Below are 15,606 nucleotides of genomic sequence, written 5' to 3'. Positions count from 1 at the left end.
CAATTAAACTATTGATCTTTTTCCTAGGCAACCAATTTTCTACATAGTTTCATGTCTTCTTATAAACATCTGCGAAACACAATTACACTACCATTCAAAAGTTTGGGGTTGGTAAGATTTTTAAAATGTTTTTGAAAGCCGCGTCTTGTGCTTACAAAGGTTGCATTTATTTGATCAAATATTATTATTAACTTTTTTTTAAATTCTATTGTAATATTCCTTTATTGCTGTGATGGCAAAGCTGAATTTTCAGAAGCAATTTTCAGAAGCAATTACTCCAGTCTTCAGTGTCACATGATCCTTCAGAAATCATTTAATGTTGAAAAATAATTTCATGAATACATTTCAAAAATATGAAGTATACTGCTTAATATTTTTTGTAGAGACTGTGACACATTTTGCCAGGAATCTTTGATGAATAGACAGTTCAAAACAACAGCATTTATTTGAAATAGAAATCTTTTGTATAAAATAAAAATCATTTAGAATGTATGGAATTAATTTTATGCAATAGTTTTATGAAATTAACCATGACATTTAAAAAAAAATAAAAAAAATAAAGTTCAGCTAAAATAAATGAAACTAACTTTTCCTTACTAATAATATATATTTTTTCCTTCTGTAGAACTCAAAATGAGAAATTTTAGATCTTGGACAGTAGAGCTCTGTCTTGATCACCGTATTTTGCTGTTTAGACCAACTGCCCGCATATTATCCTTCACATATTGATTTCTGCGGTCTTTGGTCTGTGGGTTTATAATTGGATTCATATACACAAGCAAACTGCCTGGAGAAGAGCCAGTTACAATGTTGTCAGTTCATTTGCTGCTTTTAACTCTTCTCCATGTCTATCACACTCTGCTTGGCAACATACTGTGAAGCCCATATCAGACGAGGAGCTGGAACTGAAAGCTGGAGAGATGCTGGTGGAAATAGAGGCCAATTAGGAAGAGCTCCACGCTTTAGCTGCCCACAGGCGAGTGGCGTCACGCTACGGGTTACTGTTCCTTTGGCCGTGAGCTTTCTGCTTGTTAGCCCATCGCAGCTGTTTGCCAGCCTCTGACCTGTCACACGCAGAGTGCTGGCACCAAACCTGAATGCCCACCTTCAGGATACCACCGCACCTCCTGTTCCTTTCTCTCCAGCACACTTACACACCAGTTCTCCTTCCTTAGTCTTCTCTCAGCCTTAAAATCCTGCTGGGTGTGTGTTTTGTTGTTACTGCCTCAGTGGCTCTTACAGTGCTATGGACTCCTTTGTTTCTTTGTGAGAGCCAAATGTCAGTGTTGGGCGCTGTGAGCTGAGACTGCCGTACCCCTTTTCCTCCAGCTGGCTTCTCACTGGGCTTTATTAGCCCAGACAAATGACTTCCTATTCCGGATTCGCCCCAAAAGTAGGGCTCACATCCTGTGGGTCCCATAGCAGGTCTTTCCAAGAAGCCACTGCTTCAGCGTTTGCTTGAATGCTTTATATAGACGTGGTATATATATATATATATATATATATATATATATATGCTGATGATGAAGTAAAGCTGTAGAGATTGTATGTGTTTTAGGGCCATGCTTATTGCTTGTTTGTGATGGTAAATAATGGTGTTCTCTTTACCTGCTTTTGATGTACGAGGTACCTTATAATACATTTTAAGACAGATTGTTTTACACATATTGCTTACCTCTGGTTTGTTTTTGTTTTCACATCTCATTTATCACTTTAAATTCATGTACTGGAGACTTACATTATAGGACTGTTTTATGATGCTTATTTTGTCCTTTTTGGAGCTTGAATACAAATCACCATCTACTTTTCTTGTATGATAAAAGAGCTGCTGGGACATTCTGCTGAATGTCTCCTTTTGTGTTTTATAGAAGAAAGAAGATTATCCTGACTCTCTGTCCTGACTCTCTGTGGTCATTAAAAATCCCAGGATGTCTTTCGAAAAGAGTAGAGGTGGAGGTGAGCTAATCATAGACTGAAGACCCAGGTAAACAATGAATTCATCTTTTGACAATGTAAAGCTCTTTGAGTGCCTAGAAAAGCGCTATATAAAAAAAAAATGTAAGGAATTATAAGATTATATGAACCATATAACGATTTTGAATATATATTCAGTGTGACACAATCTGTATTTTATCCAGATGGGGAGCCATTTTGAGAAGTGTGACCTTTACGCAAACAACATCTCTATTAAAAAAATGAGTGTGAGCAGAGAAGAGCAGCCTGTCATCTTCTCTGGTGTTCATTAATAGTCTCACAAATGTGCCAAAAGTACCACTGTGGGTACAAAGGATTTCCAAGCGGTGTTGTTTTCTAAATAAATCCACATACTTAAGGGACAAAGATGATTATAATAGCAAACTTGTCATTTAACCACTTTGTCCTAGTTAAGGTATCACAATTTATATTGTATTTTGGAATAATTAATCCAAAAATAATACATTCTGTCATCATTTTCTTATGCTCATCTGTGTTACTTTAGTTATATGTAATGTTGTAGTATCTTTTAATAGTTTGAATTAGCTTTTATTTATTATTTTAAATATTTTTTTAATTATAGTTTAAAAGTTTTAGTTATTGTGTGATTTGCCATTTTTTGTGTTTTTTTTATATTTCTACTCTTTATCATTTTTATTTCAATATTTGTTTTATTTCAGATAGTTGCCAACGCAACATTTCTATTTGAACTAACTAATATATATATATACAGGTGCATCTCAAAAAATTAGAATATCGTGAATCTTCCTCCAGACTCCAGACCTTGATTTCCAAATGAAACGCAAAATGTACTTTTATCTGAAAAGAGGACCATTGAGCAACAGTCCAGTTCTTTTTCTCCTTAGCCCAGGTAAGATGCTTCTGACGTTGTTTCTGTTTCAGAAGTGGCTTGGTAGCCCTTTTCCTGAAGACGTCTGAGCATGGTGACTCTTGATGCACTGACTCCAGCTTCAGTCCACTCCTTGTGAAGCTCTCCCAAGTGTTTGAATCAGCTTTGCTTGACAGTATTCTCAAGCTTGCGGTCATCCCTGTTGCTTGTGCACCTTTTCCTACCCATTTTCTTCCTTCCAGTCAACTTTGCATTTAATAGGCTTTGATACAGCACTCTGTGAACAGCCACCCCTTTCAGTAATGACCTTCTGTGACTTACCCTCTTTGTGGAGGGTGTCAATGATTGTCTTCTGGACCAGCAGTCTTCCCCATTATTGTGGTTTCAAAGAACAAGAGATACCCAGAATATATATATTTATTTATTTATATGTATATATTTATGTATGTTTTTTTTTTCAATTTCAGGTTTATTTCAGTTACCGAAAATTATTTTAATAGTTTCAGATTTAGTTTTAGTTCACAATAACAAAACTGATGCTTGTGTTGTTATTATGACTTTTTTTTCTTGCTGCAGCACAAAAGGAAATGTTTTTGTACTGGTCACACTTTTCCATGCAATTACAATGAATGGAGCTTTCAAGCCTCTAAAAGTACACAAAAGAACTGTAAGTGGTCAGACAATACCTTTGAATGGACATTTGAAGATAGTGAACTAATCTTTCAGAAGTTTTTGGGTACTGGATGAATCAGTTCATTAAGATCTGACTAAAACGAATCATTTGGTCTCAAAGCAGACATCTCTCATGAACTCTCTTGAACAAGGGTAAATGATGACAAAATTTGAATTTTTGGTGCAGTATGATTAAATCTGAAATAAGATTTTGAATGGAGTAAACAAATGGTTTATCTTGTTTGTGACTGCAGATTTCATCTCTTGACCTCTTGACCCATCATGTCCTATTGAGTATTTCCATTTTAAATGAGGAACAGTTGTCTCTATAACAATGTGGCAGTCACTTAAAACAAAACAGCAGTTGTAGCGAATCTGGAGCATTATGCATATCATTTGTTTATTCTCCTCTCAGAGGCCAGAAGTGGCTAATCTCACTCAAGGAGGGAAATGTTTCTCTCTTCAGCCCTGCTAGCCCACTTTCAGTTTGTCCTCTGTGGATTTGCCTGTCAGACAAGATTCCTTGGAGACTCCTGGCAGCAGTGCTTGATTCTGCTTACCTCATGATCCAGCTCTCAGTTGTGCAACCTCCCACTTGGGTCCAGGTCCACCAGAAATCTCCCAATTTGTTTGCAGGTGCCCAGACTCTCGTACAGGCTGGTCTCTTTCCACCTCCTGATTTTGCTCTCTCTCTCTTAGGCACTTCCTTGCACACCACTGCATGACAGATTTGGGGCTTTCTTGGTCTATGCTGCTACATCTGTTTGATTCCAGACCTTTAAACTGGTTCATTCACTGAACTGGTTCATGTATCATGGGAATTTTCTCTCCATTTATTTTTTACATTACACATCATAGTAATTGTGACAGTGCCTTTTAGGGTTATCTGACCGTAACACCTCAAAAAGCAAAACATTTTTCCACATTTATAGAGAGAGTTACTCAGTTGATGATGAATATAATCCATTTGTATTGTAGCCGGTCTAAATTTTAAAAAATGGTCTAATTGTGTATGTGATCATCTAGGATGATGTAATTATTTTCTGCAAAACCTCATCACGGATAAGGGGTGGCAGTTTAATTTGGGTCAAGGCTTTGGTTCAAAGGATGTAGACTGTGAAAATGCGCAGGAGTTGATCAACAGAGCCCTGTCATTTACTGTATATTCATACCTGTTTCCTCTGATCTCAGGGTTGAAAAAGAATGTGGAACCATGCACGTTAAAATTGTAAAGGATTGTGGTTGGTTATTTGCTCAGCTTTCCAATATCCTTAAAATAGATCTTAAATTGCCTCTTCTCCTCCAGAAAAAGACTAAGAAATGGGACATGAACGGGTGTTTACTAACTAAATGATGGAAGGGGTTCAATACTGTATTACAGTCCTGGTAAAATAAGCAAGATCTGCTTTGACATGAGGGGACTATCTATTCTTCATTATCTAACAGACTAGAGAACATTGATTAGCGGATGTTTACATTAACAAGATGAGACTGAATGAATTTTCATGTATTGTACTATTTATTTCATATACAACAGCAGAATAAAGAATGAGAGGTTGTTTTCATGAATATAGTCACATATAACTGCCTCATGTTAAATGTTAATGAAAAATGTTTCTTTAAGCAAAGCTATTAAGTGCTAGAAGATAAAATCCCTGACATGTTATCAACATGTAAACTGTAGGTTGGTGATGATCAATTGTAAATAGAGTTTAATTTGTCCAGTAATTGACTGGATCCTTTACTTGAAGTGGATAAACATAAACATATTATCTTGGATGATGTAACAGCTTTATGGATGATCATGATATCTTGTTGTTTTGATCACTTATCATTATTCAGGTAGAAGCTTCTAATGTGAATCCATAATACAGAATGTAAACAGCTTTCTACAACATCAGCTCAACTGTTCATTAGATTGGTCTTGTGACATAATGCATTATCAAGGTATGTTAGCTCTAATGAGACATGAGAGGAAGTGGCCAAGGCGAAATTAGATTTTCGAAATTAGACCGACCTGTCATACTTCAATGTAATGATTCTTTGTGTGTCTCGCCATTGAGTCTCACTTACGTGAGCTTCAGAATGGTGCGGCCTAGTGTTTGTGCCATTAAAATCATTGTTTATTTGAGCTGTTACATCACTTCATGAAGTTGATCATGTTGGACATGTTGTTTGTTAGGGGTGGTTAAAAATATAGACTGGTTACTGAAACCTAAGTAATATTTCAAAACATGCAAAAAATGTAATTGTTGGTTTGAGCAATATGAGTAGGCCACACCTAACATAGCAGACCTGGCATTATCCATCACTTGTGCTTGAATATTTAGTTTAAAGTTGAGCATTAGTTATAGTTCTCTCTAGAGAGATATAGCATCTTATAGCATGATAAAGAAATCTTGCCTTATTTCCCTGGGGGTGTAGTGCCATTTTAGAGGTATTATGTGCACAAAATGTTCTGTTGTTCATGTTGAAAAGGTTAACATGATAGTTCAACAAAAAAAATGAAAGGTCTGCCATCATTTACTTATTCTCATATAATTTCATTTGGTGTGATTTTGGTATGATTTTTCTTTAGGAAAACACAAAGCTCCTGTAGTGTCCAGTTCATGAACTAATCGTTCTTTTGATTCAGATCTTTTCAGTGAATCACTTGACCAAGATATGGAGTCGCTAAAGGAACATGATGAAAAAATGAGATATTATGTTACAGAAATTATATTTCAAAGCATTAGCTCCCAAAAAAGTTAGCATCTGTCTCTTGCAAAACAACAGGTAATGGAAATAATATGAGATGGGAGGAAAAACCATACTAACACCCTCAAATGTAAGCAAGAGCACCCTAAGTTGAAACTATAATTAGAGCATATTGGCAAAACAGATTTGACAAACACTCTGGTGCATATTTGTTTTTGTGCTCTGGAGAGCATCAGAGGTTTGATGTTGATTTCTTGAACACATTGGCCGATCAGTTAGAAACCACTCAATGCTGAAAACAGTTTATGGCCAGTGCTGAGTTCTGAATTGTTTGTGAATCATCTCATTATAACAAAGAAAGTGTAGACAAATAAATAACAATTCATTGTGCAGTGTAAAGCTTCATGGATTACAACAGAACTTTGTGAGATTGCGATGAACTAAGATGAGTGACAGCTTTTTATTGATTATAAAGGGAGCGCTCTTTGTGCTTTCTAGGCTACATATAATCACATTCAGAATTTGAATAAATGTTTTGCATTTAATGCTGCTTAGAGGATTAGCAGCCACATACATGCTGCAAAGTGTTGGGAATAACATCCTCATATAAATGTAGGATTCACTCTCAAAATTGCAATGACTGACATAGTGATAACTATAGCAATGGACAGGAAAAAATACATTAAAAAAATATGCATTAAGGCTAACCCACTAGGGATGTGCATCTCATGACTGAGGCCGATACGATACGCATCTCGATGCATAGTCAACGATACGATACATTAAAGATACCGCTTTAGCCCCGATTGATTTATTAGGTTATTTCAAGTCAGATTTTGGACTTTAATCCCAGTTTTTTCTCGGGTCTCCGTGGTGTTGTGATTCGCCATATTCACGCAGCAGCAGCGGTGATGAGAGAACGCGCTTGACAAACAAATACATAGATCACATATTATTGGTCACTTTCTAAATAATAAAAGTATAGCGCATCCACTAGTAATTATATATAAATAAATCTGTTTTTACCGATGCAAATATGTTAGAAACGATGCATCGCGATACAAATGCCGACTTGTAGCCGATACACACTTTTTAAACCGATGCATCACATCGTTAACTTTTTATGCCGATGCACCTAACGAATCGGGGAATCTTCCCATCCCTATAGCCCACCCTCACTAAATCCTCAGAGATTTTATTCTGGAACCAAGCATGGAGCAGACACAAAGTTGAGGAAGTTCAGAACTATTGCAAGAGATTGTTTTGCGAGCAAATTCAAAGTTTCTCTAGGGAATGCCAAGAATTGAAATATAATTTTTCCATCACCATGTCCTCTTAGGGGCTCCATACCATACAAATTCACGAAATCATCCTCAATGATTTGTTCATGAAATCGGATCGGGTTCAACTCACTGACTCATGATCCGGTTACAGTGATTAATAGCTGTCTGTTTATCACACGGCTGTTATATGGGGCGGTCACTTTTACCATTGCTTGATGAAATTTTACAGATGAAATCGAGTCATTTCAATTAGGAATCCATGTGATCGAGAGTTTCATGAAACAAATTCCATACACAATTTCGATCATGTTTGCCTCGTTTACCAACAAAAACTGCTTGTCACTTGTGTGTGAGCTTAATACATTGCTATACTATGGACAATAGACCTTTTTGCAAATATGACCTCAATAATCACATACAGTGGATGACTTTTATTAATCTTATGATACTTTTGCTCTTGTACTTTTGGTGCTTAAATGCACCATTGCCCATATATCAAGTCATATGGGTTTGGAATGACCTGAGCTGCCAAATGTTTAGTTCTGAATAAACTGCTCCATTAAGGAGTTGTTTCCTGCATCTTTAAAAACACATGACCTATTACGCCCGTGTCTCAGCTTCCAGGAAAACCTGACGAATGAGAGCTATCCAAGGCCAGCATTGAGCTATTGAAGTGCACTTTACCTGTTCCCTTTGCTGTAATGATTTTCAAGTAGGAAGAGGAAAGAACAGAATGTAGGAGTAGAGAGATGAGAGGTAAATGAGAGTCCTCCTTCAACAACCTGAGAACCAATTTACAACAAAACCAGGAGGCAGATGCAGTGCGTTCCTCTCTGTTGGTGGTATTTGATTAACTCCCTTAAGGTCTGGAAATAAGGTCACAAAAATATGATTTTAAATCCCTGCTTTGTGTTAAATGCTCATTTGCATTTTTCTTCTCGCTAAAAACCGATGGGATTAAATTAGCCGCTCTGAGCATTCCTTATTTGTCGCTTTAACTTGAATTATGACGTGCATAAAGTTTGATCAGCAGACGTGGCAGTCATATTCACTGCCGACTAGAGGAAAAATAATCCTCCACAGAGTTTCTCTCCAATTATCATTCATTCCAAGATCATTCTTCATTTTTTAAAAATGGCTAATGATCACAAGTTCTGCATTATTCAAGACCATTGGTTTTTAGAATTTAATAACAGCATGATAATTTATGCTTATTGTTTTTATTCAGATGGATTTTCTCTGATTTTAAATCAGTGTCATCGTGAGTGTCTTTCATCTGAAATGCACCAGAAGGTGGCTGATTCTTTTTTCCTTGTCATTGCAAAAGGTCAAATAGGTCGAGGCAACTTTCTGTCAATGGATGTCTCTCCCTCAATTTTAACACTAAAAGCAAAATAATTACAGTGACCCTTCATAATTTGTGAGCTAATGACAGACTGAATTTACAGTGTGGTCCTGGCTTCCCGATCCCTTCAGGCTTGAAAAGGTCAGGGAAAACAATCTGTTCTTTCCTAAATGACATTTTTGGGGCCAGGTTACAGCTGGTAATTGAGGGACGTGACGCTTATATAAATACAGTGCATCTGAGCAGCGGTGGCAGGACACGCGAAGTAGGAAATTGAAGAGAGAATGTGGAAAATTAAAGGCTGAACAAGCAATAAGATGAGCAGGTTGATTTGGGGGGCTCATGAGAGCAAAGCCCACAGACTATCACTCTTTAACAACTTAATTTTTTTATTTTCCTGGTTGTATTAGCTGTCAATCTTGAGCTTCCTGTGAAAATAGGATGCTTAATTAGAATATGCACATGTAAGATGAATAATGTGAGTATGATGAATGTGAATGACTTTGCTATGATGGACATTCACATTGTTTTTCAATTTGTAACTCCAATTTTATTACCGTTTATTTTATAAACTTACACTACTGGTGAAGGTTTGGAAGGTTTTTTAATGTTTTTGAAAAGAAGTCTCTTATACTCACCAAGTCTGCATTTAATTGATCAAAAAAAATAATATATATTTTAAATATTTTTACAATTAAAACGAAAAATATTTTCTATTTTAATGTAATTTTTTCCTGTGATGGAAAATCTGAATTTTCAGAAGCAATTGTTTTTCAGTGTTATATGATCCTTAACAATGTTCTCGTATATGCTGTGCTCAATGGTGCTCAAGAAACATTTACTATTATTATCAATGTTGGAAACAGTTTTTTACTGCTTAATATTTTTATGGAAACCGTGATACACTACCATTCAAAATTCAAGAGTAAGTAATTAAAAGAAAATAAATTAATAATTGTATTCAGAAAGGACGTATTAAATTGATCAAAAAGTATATTAAGGATATTTATAATGTTACAAAATATTTATTTTTCAAATAAGAGCTGTTCCTTGAATTTTCTAATTATCAAAGAATCCTCAAAAAATGTATCACGTGGACCACAAAAATATTAAGCAGCAAAAACTTGTAAAATAAAATTGATAATGCTAAGAACCATTATTAATAATTGTGCATGACTGTTACTTTGAAGACTGGAGTAATCGCTGCTGAAAATTCAGCTCTGCCATCACAGGAATAAATTGCATTTTGAAAAACATTCAAATAGAAAACAGTTATTTTAAATTGGAAAACTATTTCACAATATTGTATCTTTGATTAAATAAATGCTGCCTTGATTGAGCATAAGACACTTTCAAAAATATAACTTTTTCTTAATTATGTTAATTTAAAAAAAAAATCTTTTGACTGGTCGTGTATATTGCATCCAGTATTGAAACCACAAGCCTGGGTTAGATTTTTTTTTTGGTCATTTCTAGTCATAATAAGCCTGAAGCAAGTCACATGATCTGGTCCTGTAAACTGTGTTGGCCTGTTGTGGTGACATTTTGAGCAAATGTCTTGTTGTGCCCTTGAAAAACACTCTGGGGAGGGAATGCTATTTGCAGGGACGTTCCAAATGAAATCGAGTGATAGAATCACCCTCTTCCTCGAGGGCTTTAAAATGATGATTTTAAAGACAGTATGAAGTCAAAATGGACTCTATTTACTTTCTTTGTACACGCTCCTGGGGTTATTATGCATGATTCATCAGTGCAAAAAGTCATTGAAAAATAATAACTTGCTCTCTTTGAATTTCACATAAAGTGACAGAGGCATAATGGGTTGCATATGCCTTTTAGTTGAATTCCTAGCCATAATTCTGGATGTATTTGCTCCTAACCCTATTCCGTAACCAGCTTTCAAAAGCACTCTACTTACACTGTCCAGCTCCTCCTTGTGGTGTCTTTTCTGTGTTCAGCGATGGATCAGAAATGCTGAGAGCATCCTGACATCGCCCAGAGGTCACGCTCATCTCCCCCACAGCTTCTGTCTCAATCTCACCATCTGATCTTCTCATCTTTTCCTTGCTTATTAAGACATATCTGCAGGTCAGACTGGTCTCGTGTCATCACTGCCCTGTGCTTTTAGAAGGCTTGGTCAGTGATTATTACATTTTGCACGTCTCCTTTATCTTTTTCTTTGGCACACAGGCTGTTGTCCGGAGCTGCTTTGTTCCGCAGGTAACTCAGTGAATTTAATAGACATTCCCCTTAGGAAAGAAAAATCAGGATTGAGATCTCTGATCGTTTCTCATAGACAGCAGTGAGAATAAATGGAGAGCAGATGAAGACGTTTACTTTGTCTGCTTCTCAGATTTTTGAGATACTGAAATATGTACTAGTAATCTCACATGAGTCTCATCGAGAATTTAAGAAGATATCTTAAAGGGATAGTTCACCCAAAAAAGAAAATGTTGTCATTGTTTATGCGCCCTCATGTTGTAATAAACCTGTATAAATGTATTCCCTCTTTTGAAGACAGAAGAACATATTTTGAAGAATGTTGGGGACCAAACAGTTGCTGGTAGCCTTTGGCTTCCATGTTTTTTATACTTTGGAAGTCAATGGCTAGCAACTCTTTGGTTAGAGACTCATACAGCTTTCTAACAACTTGAGGGCGAGTAAATGATGAACTATCCCTTTAAATGTCACAAAATCTGCTAAGATACCAGAGTCAGAGATTTCAATACAAAGACATTTCTCATAAAATTCTTACTGTATGGCAACAATTTGTGCCCATTTGTATTTCTTCTTGGGAACTTTTGGGGAAACATGTGAGAAAAAGGTGATACTTAGATGAAACACAACTGAGAACTCTGTGAAATCTCCTGGGTAGCAATAAAATCCTGGATTTTCTGGGTCTGTTTTCATGCCTTTCTGCCTTGTGTCAAAGGCCAGGGCTTTTTGTTTTGAATGGAGATGCTACAGCTATGTTACCTCGGAAGTGTGTTTATTACCCTTGGAATGTTATGGAGATAGTTTGCCTTAGGACACCATATTTTTTCTTGTCCAAATTGCTGTATTAAATTGATGTGTCAGACCACGTCCATATAAAATTATTAGCTTTATTAAAATTGTCACAAAATTTGAACCTGTGTTGACCTGAACTAAATTTCAAATGTCCAACATTTGCAAAAGTGAAAAGTCTAATTTCATTTTTGTAAGACTGTCCTCTTTATATCAAACATGAGAACACTGACATCTTATATGACATGCTGAAATCTTTTCGTTTTTATATGATCTGATCTATTATTTGATCAACATTACCATTTTATTATTCTAATATTATGGTGACCTTTGTTGTACGTAATATATATATTAACATCCATAAACATCCTTAATTATTTCATTGACTGCCAGATAAAAAAAAAAAAAAAAAGCAAAAAAGCAAATGTGCAGGAGTTGAATTGATAGTCTGTGACCAAATTGTAAATATCCAACATTCGCAAAAGTGAAAAGTCTTATTTTATTTTTGTAACTGTCCTCTTTTGTATCAGACATGACTATATGAGAACTAATTTATAGTCCTAATTTATACAAGATGGTGAACTTGTTAGAAATCATACAAGTTCTAAACATAGCCATGATTTTAACAGGGAAAAAGGTTTTATACAGTATAATCAAAATTGCACAACATTGTATGATTTCTCCATCTTGCACAAATTAATATACGAAGAGTTCATTTGCAAAAACAGATAACTCCGTTTTTACAAATGTTCAAAAATGTTTTTTTTTATCCTGCATTCCAGTTAATATCAATCAAACTGCAGTTGGGTTGTTTTGATTAAATAATAATAACAAAAAAAAACAGCTAACTAACACAATAAAACACAACAGAAACATAACACAATAAAAAACATGATTTATGAAAATAATAAAAACGGAGTTATCTGTTTTTGCAAATAAACTCTTATGTCATGACACTGTGTTGTAGTTTTTGAGAAGTTTAAAAACTTGTATTTTCCACATTGGCAGCTTTTGGGGAAAGAAATGCAGTAGCATTTTACCAACTGTTGATTCCAAATAGTTTCCAAGCTGTTGAAGAATAAAAGATCACAGATGCCATAAAAACATAAAAAACAGTTTTAATGTTAATGCTGTTTTGATTGTGTTCTGTGCTCTGGGTTACTGCGTATCATGTGGAGTTGCTACGTAGATTAAGGGGGATCCCTCCTGTGCTGAGCGTGTGCATTGAGTTCCATTCTCCTAAGAGACATGGGATGAACAATAGGCCTCACCATTGATCTTGTTTCTGTCTCGTTCTCAACGAGGCAAGGGTCACTCTGATCTACAGCAGCTGAATAAAGCAAGATGAAAATCTTATGAATAGAATGAAAGAATATCTCTGCTTCCAGCTTCTAGTTGTCCTCGTTCTGTTTTCTTTCATCTTGTGCATGTTTGCCATCGTGTTCCACATAGGCTGACTTGCATCTGACAGACACTCACTATAATCAAGACGAGACTCATTGATCTTTGATCTTCTGTCTGTAGTGCAAGTGTACTGCTTTTCTGTTACATAAGGTTTCTGTGCATATTTGGTAAATGACCCTTATTATTATTATATATTATTAGTATTTATTGTATTTATTCTAATATGCCGTTTTTAAAATAAACAATGTTAAGACCATGTCATTTTTATTACTATATTATGATAATGATAATTAGATTTTTTTTTTTCTCTTTACAATACTGAAAACTTGAGTGGGAATTGTCACAATGCAAAAAAACGTAATTATTCCATCACCAGATTTTAAAAAAGCAAATATGCTGGAGCTGAATTGATAGTCTGTGACTGTATTCAGGATGTTCTATAAAAGCATAATGGGTGCAAATATGGAACTGGCTGTGTGTGTTTACTAATTGTCTGGCATACCACCATGCAATTATTTGTGGAAATGTTGCCTTTGATATAGTCACAAGAAAAAGATTCTGTTATAAATGAATAAAAATTTCCTCTACACGACTCACTGCAGATCTCATTACCACCTACTCCTTTGGATAAATGTCATGTCTCCATGCTAAGAGACTGAAGCCACACACACAGAGAGAAAGAGGGTCTGGCTTCCTGTTAAAAAACAGCTCTGGGTGGGAATCATTAGGGATGGGAAGCCTCTATTACGCTCCAACCATTTGCTCCTTCATGAAAACACACACACACACATACACACTCTCTTACATGAAGAAAGTGATCTGATTGCCCTGGAGCACTTTGCACCGGAACGGTTGAACGGTAACAGTGAGCTGATAAAGATGGAGCTCTGCTTCCTTTAGCAGGCCAGTCTTCACCCCACCAGCTGCTCCCATCTCAAGATATCAAAGAGACTGTTGAGACCAGAAGTGTCATGCCCAAACAAACTGAGAGATTGCAGTCCAGATCTGCTTGAAGCAAAACAAATAGATTTTGACTTCAACTTTAGAAAAATAATTTGTATGTTTGATAATGGAAGGGGCAGTATTTTTGTTGCACTAGTCATATAACAGCCTTGTCTTAGACTTAGGCTATACTTATACTGACCAGTACCGCTGCTCCATATGTGCCCGCGACCGCTCTCACCTCATGTTTGCGGCTGAATTCAAATAATAATAATTGATGGACAACTATGCCTGTGAAAAGACATCAGCAATGTGGCGCCGAAAAAAGAAAAAAAGATGAAGCCCGTGCATCACTTTCAGGTACATTCATAAACCTGTGAAACTTTTTTGGCTGTTAATAACGTGTTTTAATGTCGGTAATAATTTAACCACCAACAACGCAACTAATATTCTCTCTGAGTTGCCATGTTCCCTTACGAAAATTAACTATGGTTTTACTACGAATAAAACCAAAAATCATGGTTCAGCCATGGATGGTAACCACAAATTAATCATGGTTTTGTTACTTCAAATAATAGTTTACAAAGAAGTATTAAGATAATATTTTTTGTGGTTATAACAACAGCCTTTAAAATTACTTAAAATGCATTATATAAAAACAATGAGGCAATAATGATTGGCTAATTAATAATTATATGGTTTCATTGAATAACACTGTTAAAATACATAATGTAATACAAAATAAACGATTAATGTACATTACGTATTAGCCTATTGCAAATGCCTGCAAAGGGAGTCAAAGGCCTGGTAATTGCTGCTGTTACACTTACAGGACAATCAAGTCCTTTAATATTGACCAAACATTTAGGCTAATTCAAATATCCACTTAATCTTTAATTTTTGGCCACCTTTTTGCGATAGAAATGCTACAGCCTCTATAATTTCTTCAACAAAAACGTGGAAATCACAACCCTTACCAAAATTAACCATGGTTTTATCATACTAAAACTGCTTAATTTTCTTTTGCGTGATTTCTGAATGCTTAAGACTATAAAATCAATCAGACAACTGTATTAATAAAATAATAGCCATAGGTAACTGTCTAGAGCTAAAATTATAATTAGTAAATAATACAATTTAATTACAATTTATTTATTTATTTGCTTTTATATTTTATTAAAGTTCTATTTTGGCCCCTAGGTGTTTTTTTTACATCCATAATATTTGGGGGAGGGGGCACAACAATACAATTCTGCTTAGGGCACCCATTTGGCCAGCAGCGACCCTGATACTGACACCAGGGTTTTCAGCATTATTGGCATTCTGAATTTCAGGGACATTCAGGGAAAAATGTTTAAACCTGGAAATGTCATGGATAATATGGATCCTTTCCTTTCCTTCCCTTCCCTTCCCTTCCCTTCCCTTCCCCTCCC

At 35.7% G+C, this 15,606-nt stretch overlaps 1 protein-coding gene across 1 annotated transcript in view; it reads left to right on the top strand.

Annotated features, from left to right (window-relative positions):
• Positions 1-15,606, top strand: part of LOC107717352 (serine/threonine-protein kinase Nek11) — a 61,218-nt gene that overhangs the window by 2,070 nt on the left and 43,542 nt on the right. Inside the window, 1 exon segment of the mRNA XM_074560100.1 lies at positions 3,912-4,146. Within this exon segment, the coding sequence (XP_074416201.1) occupies positions 3,912-4,146 (235 nt within the window).

The sequence above is a fragment of the Sinocyclocheilus rhinocerous genome, unplaced genomic scaffold (assembly GCF_001515625.1).
Source record: "Sinocyclocheilus rhinocerous isolate Xijiao unplaced genomic scaffold, SAMN03320098_v1.1 scaffold933, whole genome shotgun sequence".
NCBI classification, from domain to species: domain Eukaryota; kingdom Metazoa; phylum Chordata; class Actinopteri; order Cypriniformes; family Cyprinidae; genus Sinocyclocheilus; species Sinocyclocheilus rhinocerous.
Note: the sequence above shows the minus strand (reverse complement) of the source record. Positions and strands in the feature narration are given on the sequence as shown.